At 37.9% G+C, this 13620-nt stretch overlaps 1 protein-coding gene across 5 annotated transcripts in view; it reads left to right on the top strand.

The window, feature by feature from the left end:
* The window catches only part of COL28A1 (collagen, type XXVIII, alpha 1), a 140647-nt gene that overhangs the window by 110258 nt on the left and 16769 nt on the right, over positions 1 to 13620 (top strand). For 2 of the 5 annotated variants that reach the window (XM_012720909.1, XM_012720910.1), the window contains exons 28-34: positions 2581 to 2649; positions 3425 to 3505; positions 3595 to 3630; positions 8035 to 8071; positions 9580 to 10134; positions 10955 to 11002; positions 11504 to 11661. In XM_012720909.1, the coding sequence (XP_012576363.1) occupies positions 2581 to 2649; positions 3425 to 3505; positions 3595 to 3630; positions 8035 to 8071; positions 9580 to 10134; positions 10955 to 11002; positions 11504 to 11661 (984 nt within the window). The other 3 variants (XR_001145085.1, XM_012720911.1, XM_012720912.1) reach the window with 3 other exon arrangements.

Here is a 13620-nt window from a genome sequence, read left to right as displayed (position 1 = left end):
CTGTCTCTCCTTGGAGGAGCCTATATTTTCTTAAAATTCTGAGTTAGCTGGTTGCCCTGCAACCACAACTCTCTGAAGGATACAAAGAAACTGTGATTTTATAGACTAGTTAGGATTTTTGGTAGTTGTTTTAAATATCAAGCCAACTTATTTTTCATGTTCTTCTTTACAAGTGAAGGCGTACATTCACTTAATGTTTTTTGATCAACTGCAAATTTGAATTTTTTGTCTTATTGTACTTTACTGAAATGAAAAAAAAAATTTGGAAAGAAAAACTACTGTTTTCTTATGTATTGGTAATAAAAAAAATCTACTAAAATATTTAAGTGTCATGTACTAACCCAGAAGCTAAGCAGTCATCTAAACAATTAAAACTGTAGCAGGACAGATCTAAGAGTGAGATCTAGTGGTAAAGTAACTGGGTTTGAAATTTGGATTTAATTATACCTTCGATAGACAGGTTCTTTCCTGCAGTTGCTTCTGACCCAAGCTGAAATCATTGACTATCATATCATTTCCTTGAGTCTTGTAAGGAAAACAAAAAAAAAAACTCTGATTGGATATAAACATTCACCTCTGCCAAGCTAAACCATGGACTTACTTGCTAAAGGCTCTTAACCACATTAGGAAATTATAGGAAGCCTTCAAGTATTCTGAAGGGAAACTGATGATTACAAGAAATTATATTCATTATGGAAAAACCCAGCTGCCTGGAACAACAATTACATATAAAATGTCTATATTAAAGTAATGCAAAAGACATTTCTGAATAGGGAGCTGGAACTAACTTGATAATTGACTACTCTGGGCTTTTTCCCTCAAGGCATGACAATGAAGCCACAGTAACTTTTAACTTTGTAGGATACTGTGTCATATCTTAAAGGCAGCTTGTTAGTCATAAGCATATTTTGGATATCTCCTCCTATATTAACTACATTTATGTTTTTAAATTCTTTTAAATCTCAGGCAGGTATCTTCTTACTGTCCTTCATATCACTCTGCAGGCTGGCCCAAGCTGAATTCTGATCTGTACCTTGGCAGACCCTTCTCTCCTTCTTTAGATAAGGCTACAGATCCAGTCTTATTAAAAATGTGTTTTTCAGTAAGTGAAATGAGGTTAATCTATGTTATCCATACATTCCCATCTATGTCTTTTTATTGCATCTGTATTAGCAATGCAATCTTTGGAAAGAGAGCAGACTTTTCTCCTCCTCTGCCAGTTTATAACCTGATGTCAGTACACTATTTCAGGCTTACTTAACTGGTGCCAATCCTTATGTAAGGTTTAGGGTTCCCTAAACCATCAGGTTTTCTGCTGGGAAAAAATTATTCTCTCTTGACTATAAACTGAATAAAGGAGACCCATGACCCTTGTCTATTTCTTCTAACTAAGCAACTAATAAAGAGAAACTCCTTCTTTAGGAATGAATTTCCTAATAGGCCTGAGACATCCGTGCATATAAACATCTGTAGTGGGCCTCTCTGTTGTGTGGTGTGCATGGTTCATGAGACACCAGAGTAAAGAAGACATCCTGTGACTGAGCTCTCTGCAATCTGACTACTGTAAAGGATTTGTCGGCCCTTTAAAACTGAATTCATGAGACCATATTCTAACCCCTCATTTTGCATCCATTTAGAAATAAATACATGGCAGAGATTAAAAGGACTCAGAGTTTGACCTTGTCAGTTTTCTGTACAGGGTTAGGATCAAGTGCAAAGGGGGCTAAGAATTTCCCTTTGATGAGCTACACCTCAGTTACATTCATTTCTTTTTGTTCTCTTTGGTATTAGAGTTGTTTTAATAAAAGTGCTCTTTCCTAGGGATGAGAGCAAAGGTATATGTGTGTTACAAATATCAATAAAGATATATATTTGTAAGTATACAAATAGCTTAAATCCTAGCCTATCACTAGGATAATGATATGTATGTGTTCATTGGAATACTATACAGCAAAGAAAATTAACAAATTAGCACTATGTATATGTACACAGATAAATTTCAAATAATGTAGAGATTTAAGACAGAATTTAGATATCAATATATCATTTAAGTTTTCAATATTAAAATAATATTGTGGATTGTTTTAAAATATGTATGTAGTTAAAGTCTGGAAATATTAATATGAGTTATACATATTAACTTTAGATAGCAGTTCTCATTGTCCATAGGGGAAATGAGATTGTGGGAGTACATTGGTGTTTTCAATTAATTCTGAACAGTTTCATTTTTTAATTTGGTGGTAAATAGGTGTCTTTTTCTATATAAAATTTGCCTATAAAATTATAAAAATCACCATCAATATCATAATTGAAAACCAGTTACTTGTGATTTGTCACTTAGTCCTTAGAAACTGGAAGTATTTTTAACACAGAAATAGGCAAATGCTATGAACCAGCTCCCTCACTTCTACCTCAGGTTAAACATACTGACAAAGCATTGAATGTCTGGCATGTACTCCCCCCGCCAAATTAGGTAGTGCTATATTGCAGCTTAGAAATTAATATGTTTCCTGACCCAAAGAATATTCTGACTTATCTTGAGAAATTGATGGGAACATCATTTTATCTTATCATGTCTAGGGGGAACAAGGACCTCAAGGCTTTCCAGGGATAAAGGGCATGATGGGCCGAGGTCTCCCAGGCCAGAAGGTAAGTACAGCAGAACCTTAGAGAAATGCTTAGGCTTAGGTTATCAACAGATAATTGTGACTTTGGAAGTGTGCTCTCTCTTCTTGCAACTCTCAAAGGGAAAAAAATATCCATCTGAAAGTGAATTGTTAAGTAGTAGTTGATATGGAGTAAATCTAGGCAACATACTATAGAGAAGATAATCCAATACTGCAGGTGTAAAGTTATCTAATAGTTGAACTTCCTGTAGACAGAGAGCTGAACCCATGGTTTCTCCAGGTCGCTTCATCTTGAGAGCTCTGCTTCAGAACCAATGTCTTTTGTTATCTGAGGAATGTCAATAAAATATTCAATTTTCCCCCCTCACAGTATATTTAGATCAACAAGAACCATAAGTTAAAAAGATAACACTTGAGGGCCCTCCCTGGTGGCGCAGCGGGTTAAAGCACTGCACTAAGAAGCTTATGCCACTTCCTCATGAATTCGATCCCCACCTGCCCTGGAGAAAATCCACATGGTGTGGCAGACCTCTCCTGACCCGCCCGCTGCTCCCCTCAGCAGTGTACTTCATCGATCTGCCTGTTCTGCTCCCTACTCTGTTCCAGTGAATCCTGTCACCCTCCACATCTCTGGCCTGTACCCCAGTTCTGTATAAATAAATAAATCTTAAATATATATATATATATATACATATATATATAAAAGATAACAGTTGCAAGTAAACAAAACTTTAAGAGTTTTTTTATTTGACTTTAATGTTCACGTTTTAAATCTATTTGCTTACTCTTTGATGAAGGGAGAGCATGGAGAACGTGGCAGTGTGGGGAAGAAAGGTGATAAAGGAGAAATAGGAGAGCCTGGAACTCCTGGAGCACAGGCAAGAAATGATTTTTGAAGTCTTACGGTAATTTCATGAATTAACTGGTTTCAACCTATAGTGACTTTTACTCTTCTTCCACTAAATAGGGATTACAAGGACCAAAAGGAGACCTGGGACTCACAGTGAGTATCAGTCCTGAGGGTAATTGAGGGGTTTGTGCTGGCCAAATTACTGCATTTTTGTTTCATCTTTAGAAGTCAGAATTCTTCTGATGCAGAATTCTAGTTGCTGTTTGAATAACACTGCTGTGGTACAAGTCAGGTGCTGCCCTAGAAGCCTGAGGTAACTGAATCTCAGTGTGAGGAAGGAATAAGCCCAGACAGCCCTTATCTACCCTTCTGGTGGACATGTGCTAATATTCCTCTCTGACCCCTGGTAATGGTAACAAGGAGATGTTTGAGTAAGTTAAACATTTGTATAGACTTATTATTTTAAGCACCTTTTTAAAATAAGCCAAATGACCAAATGACTTTTTATTTTATGTGCTCCTTTGCATTTCAGAATGAAGACACTTTTTCCTGAATTAGTTCATCTAGGGCATGCTCTGTGCACAATGTCTTCTTCCACAAACAGTGGGAAGCATTTACAAACTTGTCTCTATTCTTCCCACACCACTGTAAACCAAAACACTTAATTCCTTAGGTCAGGGAACTGTAAAACATCTATAATGACATCTCATTCTTCATTTAATTTCTGTTTTGAAGATACTACACTCTCTAGAGTGGAAGAGAAACAATGGACTATTTTTTTTTCTCCCTCTTTTCTGATATTTTCCTGGATTGTAGCTGGGCAAAGCCAGGTGTGAGGCAGGTGGAAGTTCAAGTGGTAAAGGTGAGATCTGAGAGCCAGACCTTTGACACAGAAATGCCTGTGTGTTTTAAGGTCCATCTGCCTTTTTTCTTTGTTCCCCACCACTTATCATACACCTACAGATCCCTACAAGGGGTGAAGCAACTCCCCCAAAAGTAATGGGAGAGAGTTTATGTTAAATGACCAGAGAAATGGTCTGCAGAGATTTGTCGTCTCCCTCCCTATCCAACAGGGACAGGTTTCCTTTATCCATTCATTTGTTCATTCACCTCAGCAACATTCACTGGGTGTTTGCTCGGAGTCAGGCTCTGAGGTAGGCATTGGGAAAATAGTAGAGATAAGTTTCTATACTTATTCCTTAATTAAATCTTATTTCTTACTTTGTTACTTAAATGAGAAATGTCTCTTGACTGAAGGGTTCACAGAACAGTGGAGTGAAAGGCAAAGAAAGGATCTACAGATCTATCCATCTACAGTTTGATATATGCTATCATAGAAGTAGTTATGGTGTTCCAGAGCAGACAAAATAAAGTGTGGTAATGTCTGGGGACATGATGAACTTTTATCTATTAAGTAAGTTTTAACCAAGAGATCAAGAGCTCAGAAATGGAGCTGTCATTCTGCTCACTTTGGCTGCTGAGATTCTAGAAAAAGGGACTTACAGGTAGGGAGGAGTGAAAGTAAAGAGAATTTGCATGAAATGAGAATCAAGTTTGTTGCAGGCACTATGTTTGACTCCTTCATATCAGTACTACTCTTAACCAGCACTGCAGGGTGTCTGGAGAACCATATGTTAGAGGTCCCATTTTGGACCTATAGTCCTTTGCCAGCTATACTTAAGGTGGTGTCCACAGTTTGAAAAAAACAAATATAGTACCACAGTAAAACTGTATGGAGAATGAAAAATACTGGTTTTATATTATAAGCATAGCAATATGTTTCAGAAATGGGGGAGGTGACACACTGGCTAAAAAAAGGATTAGAGGCTATATTCCACACAATCTCAGTTGCTAGCCCTGTTTCAACAGCCAGTTGTACATTGACATTGTTTGAATCTGTGTGAATCATACATTTACTGAAACACTGTAATATTCTCTAATTTGTGTGCTTTGTCCCCTGCCTGGACTCCTCTTCTTCCTCCCCAACACCCCGCCCCAATCTAGTCAGAATCTACTTCCTTGACCTCAGCCTCTTCCCTTTCCTCTGACCTCTGGACTTTCTGGCACACCAACATATTTCCTTGACTCCAACCCAACAGCAAGCATAAAGGTATCTGGTTATTGGTATACTCTTACCACACTGTGAATCCTTGAAAGGGTATAAATTTGGAAGTCTTCACCATTGTTTCCAGATAGCCAGTTCTCATTCAGCAGTTTTTGTGGAAAGAATAAAACTATTCTAAGTCACATAAAAGCAAAGAATAGGAAGAAAGAAAATAACTACTTCTAGTCTCTTGAACCTGTCTTTGTCATAGAAATACACTGAAAAGAATGAAATGCAACTTTTTTGTATAAATTGCTCTTATAAGGAAAACATTCCAATAGAAAAAAAAGAGCAAATTGAAATGTTCACATGAAATTAAATTAGCCTCATTTAATCTAGAGAACAAATAAGTATAATTTAAAAGTCAGATATTTTTGCTTTATCAAAAGCTGAAAATTACATAAAAATAATAACAAATACAGTGTGTCAAAAATAGAGTAAGTTTTCTTACATAGTGTTTCTAGAAGAGTTGGTTTCTACAATTTTCCTGAAAATCAGTTTGGACTGTGAGCATCAAGAGCCAGATCATGGTTGTGCATCTGATTATTTTTTTTGAAGATTTATTTATTTATGCATACAGAACTGGGCTACAGGCTAGAGGTGTGTGGGGGGTGAGAGGATTCACCAGAGACAGAGTGGGGAGCAGAACAGGTAGATATACTGAAATATACTGCTGAGGAGAGCAGCGGGTAGGTCAGGAGAGGTCTGCAATGCCATGTGGGTCAGCTCCCTGACCAGGGAACAAACTTGTGCTGTTAGGCTGAGATAGCTTCACAATGCTGTGCTTTAACCCACTGAACCACCAGGAAGGGCCCCTGTGCAGATTTTAATCAAGTCTTTCAAAATACTTAGTAATATGGAAAAGTTGTTATGATATAGTATTAAGTGAAAAACTATAATCATAGAACTTGTGTATTTTATTTTTTCCACTTGTAAACTAAACATAAATATATAAATACATACAATTCTCCTTTCTAAAGACATACTATTAACATACACACTTTCTTTTCCCAGGCACATTCTAGTTTTCAGGGTTTTTTTTGTTTTGTTTTGTTTTTAAAGATTTTATTTATTTATGGATATGGAACTGGAGTACAGGCCAGAGGTGTAGGGATGGTGAGAGGATTCACCAGAGACAGAGCGGGGAGAAGAACAGGCAGATGGACGAAGTACACTGCTGAAGGGAGCAGCGGGCGGGTCAGGAGAGGTCTGTCACGCCATGTGGATCACCTCAGGGCAGGCAGGAATCGAACTCATACGGAAGTGGCTTTAGATTCTCAGTGCAGTACTTTAACCCACTGCGCCACCAGGGAGGGACTCAGGTTTATTTTTAAAGCATGGCAAGAGTTTATTTTCTTTCTTTTTTTTTTTTTTAAAAAAAGACTGTTGACTTCCTTATTTTATATAAATTTAATTATATCATGTGTCTTCTTTTTAAATAGCGACTTAGAAACGTGGGTTTTTACTTGTTTATAGTAGACAAAAGTAATTAAAGTAAGTTAAAATTAAAATGTCCTGAATTTTCCTTCAATATGTTTCAGCTAAGCCTTGTTACTAGCTATGTTGCCTTTACCCTAGTTGACCTTTACCCCAATTCTTTTATTTTTTTTTTCTTTTAACTATTTTTTGGCAACTCTTAAATTTTATCTTCTCTTCCTTTCCTATTGAGATTTTCCAGACTTCCAGACTTCTGCTCTTTCAACAAATAAGTTAATCATCCCTTTCACCTACCTTTTTTTGGCAAATACAGACCCTGCCTGTTCTGGTCTCACCCAAGTCATTTGTAAACCTGCCAGACAGGGGAGTGTGCAGGCAGCTTTACTTGTCCTACCCAGCTCATCCCAGCCCTTCAGATGGAGAAGATGTGATGTAGGTACGAGAAGGAGCCTTCAGCGACAAGGGAACATTTCATAGAAGATGCAAAGTGACAGTTTTAGGAAACTTACAAAAGTCAGAGGCTGCCACAGAAAAAGAGAAGGGAAAATGGCAGAGATTAATTTCTCTTTGGCCTTAGTCTCTGTCTTGGACGCTCTGCATCCATGGCTTAAAGTGTGTATATGAAGGCCATTGTAGGTAATATTTGCACAAGATGACCATGTGCTAAGAGCTCTGTATGTATGCAGTATTTCCTTTAATCTGCACCATAAGCCAGAGACACAGACATTGTGTCACCTAATGTCCACAGTCACAGTCGATAAATGTTGCAGCTGCAATATGAATGTCAAAAATCTAAGTGGTTACATTTCATCTCTCAAATGCGTTCAGTTATGATCTATGATAGCTAACTTTTAACCACTGTACTATTTATTTTCTTCAGTGGAAGGATAAATCCAATGGTCCAGTGCTGACTGTAATAACAATCAGCTGATTACCGTGACATATACTTTATGACTATGGGGGGGGGGAATCTTACTGTGATCATACAGTTAATATATTTTCCTTTTTTCCTTTAGAGAGAAGAAATTATCAAACTTATTCTTGAATTATGTGGTAAGATTTGACTATTGAGAAAAAAACACTAGCCCCACTCTGTCCCATGCAGGCTGTGATAGTGCCTCCCCAGAAGATGTAAAGCCTATAGTTAGTGGGAAAATTTGAAGCCCATTTGAAAAGTCAATGGAAAACTCAAATGCAGCAATAGGGTGGCCTGTGGGAATCCTGGCTTGTAGTTAAGACTTGTGAGGCCTCTGAGGTTGGGGTCCTGTTCATCAGCACAGCCCCCCAGCATATTCAGTGACACTTACCTGAGTTTGGAGAGCATAACAAATTAAATATGACTGCAGGGGGAGGAAATAATATTCTAATCCAGCCTTGCTGGTGATTATTATGCTTGTTTTTTCCTGAAACAAGAAGTCTCTCTGAATTAAGTTCTGAGCACTATTTCTTGAACTACATTCTACTTCAAACGTAAAGGATATAGTTCAGGAGGTTATCTTACTTCCCAGCTATTAACATATCTACTTTAGATTGAAAATAGATTACCAGGGAGAAGAAGTTAGAGATTAACTAAAAGACAAGAAATTAGTGAAATAATGAAAATGGTAGAATGAACAGGAACAGGAATACAATTGTCCTTCTATACACAGAGCATCAGAAATGGCTTAGTCCCACCCCTCCCCCTTAAGAATTAATCTAGCACTTTCTAAGATAACAGCTCAATTAAAATGTACCTTCTGATTTCCAGAAACCCTACACAAATAGCTCACGATTTCCTAGAGTTTTTTTCTGTTACAATATGGTTAGGCAAAATGAGGATATGATTAATTAGGTGGAAACCAGATAATTCTTACTACCGCTTCGAATGGTAAACCATAAGTGGAAGTTACTTATTAACCAGTGTTCTGGACTCTTTCCCATTAAAGAGTTTTATAGTGTGTGTGCACAGCTGTTCTGATACAGTAGAAGTCACTTTAGTCAACTTTGTGGATGAGCTGGAGACATAAACAAGTGCAAATAAGAGGCACCTATTCTTACGCATTAAGGCTCTAATCTTTCTACTACTTTGAAATATTACCTTCTTCCCCATTGGCCCTGCCAATGCGTGAATATAAGAATATGAAATATTCTGAAATGTTAGCCTCCAGATTCAGGTTAAATATGAATGGTGGAATGAAAAAAAAACTAAAAATTCGGATAGTGATGATCTCAGGGAGAGAGAGAAGACTATAATTAAGAGGGCACACAAAGGCACACAAAGGCTGGCTCTAATATTTTCATTTTTAATGAAGGAATTGGCACAGAGGTGTTTATTATTTTATCCTCTATAATATTTTGAACTGTGTGGGTGTCTTGACAATATATTATATTTTAAGAGGAACCAAGTATAGAAAACAGGAGGCAGACAGTTGTGAACTGGGTTTACAGTCATTAAAAAGGAAGGTCACCAGCAAGGCCTTGCCTCTATATCTTCCTCTCCCCTCCCCCCCCATTGGGCTCTAGTTGGTGATATTTTGACTGACATTTCTGCAATGTTTCTACCTCAACTTTCATCTTCTCAGGTTGTGGGCCCAAATGCAAAGAGGCACCTCTAGAGCTGGTGTTTGTGATTGACAGTTCAGAAAGTGTGGGGCCAGAGAACTTCCAGATCATCAAAACTTTTGTGAAGACTCTGACTGATCAGGTTGCTCTGGATCTTGCCACAACCCGCATTGGCATAATCAACTACAGTCATAAGGTGGACAAAGTAGCTCATTTGACACAGTTTTCCAGCAAGGATGACTTCAAACTGGCTGTGGACAATATGCAGTATCTAGGGGAAGGCACCTATACAGCTACTGCTCTCCATGAAGCCAACCACATGTTTGAGGCTGCAAGGCCAGGTGTAAAGAAGGTGGCCCTTGTCATCACTGATGGGCAGATGGATACACGTGATGAAAACAACCTGACCCATGTGGTAAAGATCGCCAGTGACAACAAGGTGGAAATATTTGTGATTGGGGTGGTGAAGAAGAATGACCCCAATTTTGAAATGTTCCACAAAGAAATGAATCTAATTGCTACTGATCCAGATAGTGAGCATGTTTATCAATTTGATGACTTTATCACCCTGCAAGGTAAGACTCAGCAATGGGAGAAGAATTTACATTATTGTTCCAAGCATCATTGGATAATTCTGACCAAAAATAGAAAGTAGGATACTATGGTAACAAAAAAATCTAAGGTAGTCTCATCTAGCTTACAAAATACAATCTCTTATCTTTATTTATTTGTAGTAAACATTATGTAGATTGAAGTTGTTTAACTGGAGTCTATTTTCAAAGGATGTGGATAGAAAGAAAGAACCTGGGAGAACTGCTAAGATTAATTACTATCCAAAAAGTTAACTCACTCAATTAAGCAATAAAACCATCCAGCACCAAAGCAGAAAATCACCATAGACTCAGGGAATCATGAACATGATGAATGAAAAATGTCATAGACATCTATAGACATGAGAAACACAATTGTGGCAATGATTCATTTCCATTCTTATGAAAGCAGATGATGTTCTAGTCTGTTTTTATAAGAGCAGATAGTGAAGGTGAATAGACAGTCTGACACCTGAGCTGATGTTTCCTAATGAGACATTCCAAGACAGACTGATCCAGCTATGTATGTTCAGTGTTGCTTTACAATGCAATAAATTCCAGTTATTGGAAACTGACAAACTCATCTGGCTGGGTTCACAACTGGCCAGCTTGTAAAGTAAGGAAAATTCATGCTTAATGTGGTTGCAGATTTCAGTTTGGCTCCATTGTGGGGCCTGAGGAAGCCTGGCACAGGCCCTGCCTGCCTCACAGCACTCTTGGTACACCTGGGCTATCAGCACTGCTGACCCTAAAGACAGGGTACCATGCTTAGAACCTTACAACTTCCTATTTTGCCTTTCTTCAGTTTTCCAACCTGGGGCCCCATTTTCTTATTACCACTGCTGGGTGATTGGTGAGTGATTGATGATAAATTCAATCTCACTAGGCTGTAAATGTGTTAGAATGGCCAGGATAACACAATTAAGAGAAAATTTGTATTTGTATAATTGAAAAACTTTATCTTTTTAGCCAAAGGAATTACTACTGGTTGCAGCCCGTGAGGGCCATGTTTTAGAATTGGCTGGGCTCTTGTTATCCCTAACACTAGAGGTAACTGCTGACTCAACTTATGGGTAAGAATAACCCTTAAATTAGAATAAAGTAGAATAGGTTGCAGTTATCTAACTAACTCTGTTAAACAATTACACGATTGTATTTGGGTCAACAACTATTATCAGATAAAATTATTTTAGGTCGCCTCTTACAGATAACATAAAAATATTTTAAAACTTAGTTCACTAAGCAGTTGATTTCAAGTGATGGGAAGTTGTTTATTCTAGTGAGAGTGCAAAAGATCTCTTTAAATATGTTTTAAGTAGTGATTCATTATTCATACTGTCTCCCTTTTCAAAAGACACCCTGAATCAAAAGTTGTTTAAAAAAACTTGTGAGGATTTTGATTCCTACCTCGTTCAAATTTTGGGTTCACCACCACTTCAACCTGGACTTGGGATGTCAGGGGAAGAACTCGGGGAATCCACTCCAGAGCCCCAGGGAGAAAATTCTGAATCTGTAAGTAAATTAATTGTCTTACTTAATTTGTGAGTTTAAAATTGTATATTCTGCCTACATTAAAGACCATGTTATCTGGTAGTGTTAGATGAGATATATATTTTTTTACATGCTTAAATTTAAATACTACTACTTTCTCTCCAACATCTAGCTCTGAAATAGACTTAGCATGTATGAAAATGAATATGAGATTTTAAAATATATCCATAATTTATAAGTAGTTACTAAATATTATAAAAATATCTTATTAGACCCAGAAAAATTAATCATAGAAACTTGAGCAAATTAAAGTACACTATTTGAATCACCCATTTCTCATGCTTTGTATATCTTTGCATGCCAGACCATAACTCTCATTCATCTGTGCTTCTGTAACCCACTTTGCATACTCTCAAGTTTCTTCAATGTCACACATGCTCAACCTGCCACTCTCCCATGCTTCAAGCCATGCTCTTGTTCATTTAGCATCTAATTCTACTGCCAAGAGTGGGGCCCAAGCAGAAGCATATCCATGTATGTGTATGCCAGGTAGACACTGTTTCAGAGTTCTCTGACTATGTGTGCATGAAAGAACTACCTCCAGAGTGTACTGAGACACATGCAGCTGTCCTCATTTTGGGCACAGACTCAATCAGATCAAAAGCTACTATTACGTTCTTTTAGCTGAAAATTGTAGGGCTTCCTATAGTCACTGGTAATGTAATAGTCTCTTCTCCACCAAGTTACAACTGAGGCATATGGACAGCCTCCAGCAAGCAGACACACAGCAGTCAAACCCCTGTCCTATGAGCTCAGAGAAGTCCTGGCACTGTCATTTTATGAAGACTTCATGGACACAAAAGATTCATTATGAGTCTGTGTAACAATATTCACACAGGACTTGGCTGTCTAATTGGATTAATGCCCTGAGAAACTTTCAGATCTGCAGTTGGACCAAGGAACAGTCAGGAATCTAATGAGTTCTATAGTCTGCAGGCATAGACTGAGATGCTTATGCTCTATTCAAAAAAAGACAGAAAATTGTATATCTCTACCTTTTTAAAGGCTTCTTGAACAAGAGCAAACTCAGGTATCACCCAGCAAGTGGTGCTTAAACTGAGCTCTTCTCATAATCGGTGAATTCCAGCAGTATGTATAGATCTTTACTGCTGTGCTAGATGGTGACCCTTGCTTGAGACACTGCTCTTGCTCAAGAGACATCACAGTCTGTCAGGGAAATAGGTAAGTACAAGAAGCAATAAGATCTTTAGCAGAACTATGAAAAAGCTGCTCCACTTAATTTCAGAGGAAACTAATGTAAGATCTTAAAGGGTTCTAGCAGTGTGCTGAGTTTTCAGAATTAGGAGTGTTTAAGGGAAGAGAAGAGGGAAGGGTATTTCTAGAAGAGGGAATATGTGAACAAAGGGAGATTCCAAAGTGACATGGCATTTCAAGAAACTAGAATAAATTCAGTCTAATTGGAGCCTAAGGTGTGTGTGGTAGAATAATGGGTGTTAAAAGTGGATAACTGATTTGAGGATTAATTATAAACAATTTCAATGTCAAGCTCAAGAGCTTGAACCCCATCCATAAGCCATGCAGTCAGGAGAAAGCAGAGGAATTTTTAAAGCAAATGGGGTCACACAGTCATATTTGGTTCATAGAAGCAATAACATTGGTTGTGGTGTGAAAGGTAAATAGGAGGTGGAGGAGGCTGGATGCTGGGATATGAAGAGCTATCAATAGTCCAGGAAGCAAAAATGATGCCCTACCCTCTGACAGCAGTCATTTGGGTAAAAAGGACCATAGGTAGGGAGGTTATTTCTGTGGCAGAATGAGTAGGATTCAGTGGTTGAATGAGTAGGATTCAGTGGCTATGTAGAGGGAGGGGATTTGAGGTGACAGTTGGATTTCTAATTGGTGGTGGAATGAACTTCAGCACAGCAGTCTACTGAGACAGAAAATACAGGAGGCAGGGTG

This window comes from Condylura cristata, unplaced genomic scaffold, assembly GCF_000260355.1.
Source record: "Condylura cristata isolate star-nosed mole 26May11 unplaced genomic scaffold, ConCri1.0 scaffold00005, whole genome shotgun sequence".
In the NCBI taxonomy this organism is placed as follows: Eukaryota; Metazoa; Chordata; class Mammalia; order Eulipotyphla; family Talpidae; genus Condylura; species Condylura cristata.
The sequence above is the reverse complement of the archived record's forward strand: the minus strand, read 5'-3'. Positions and strand labels throughout refer to the sequence as shown.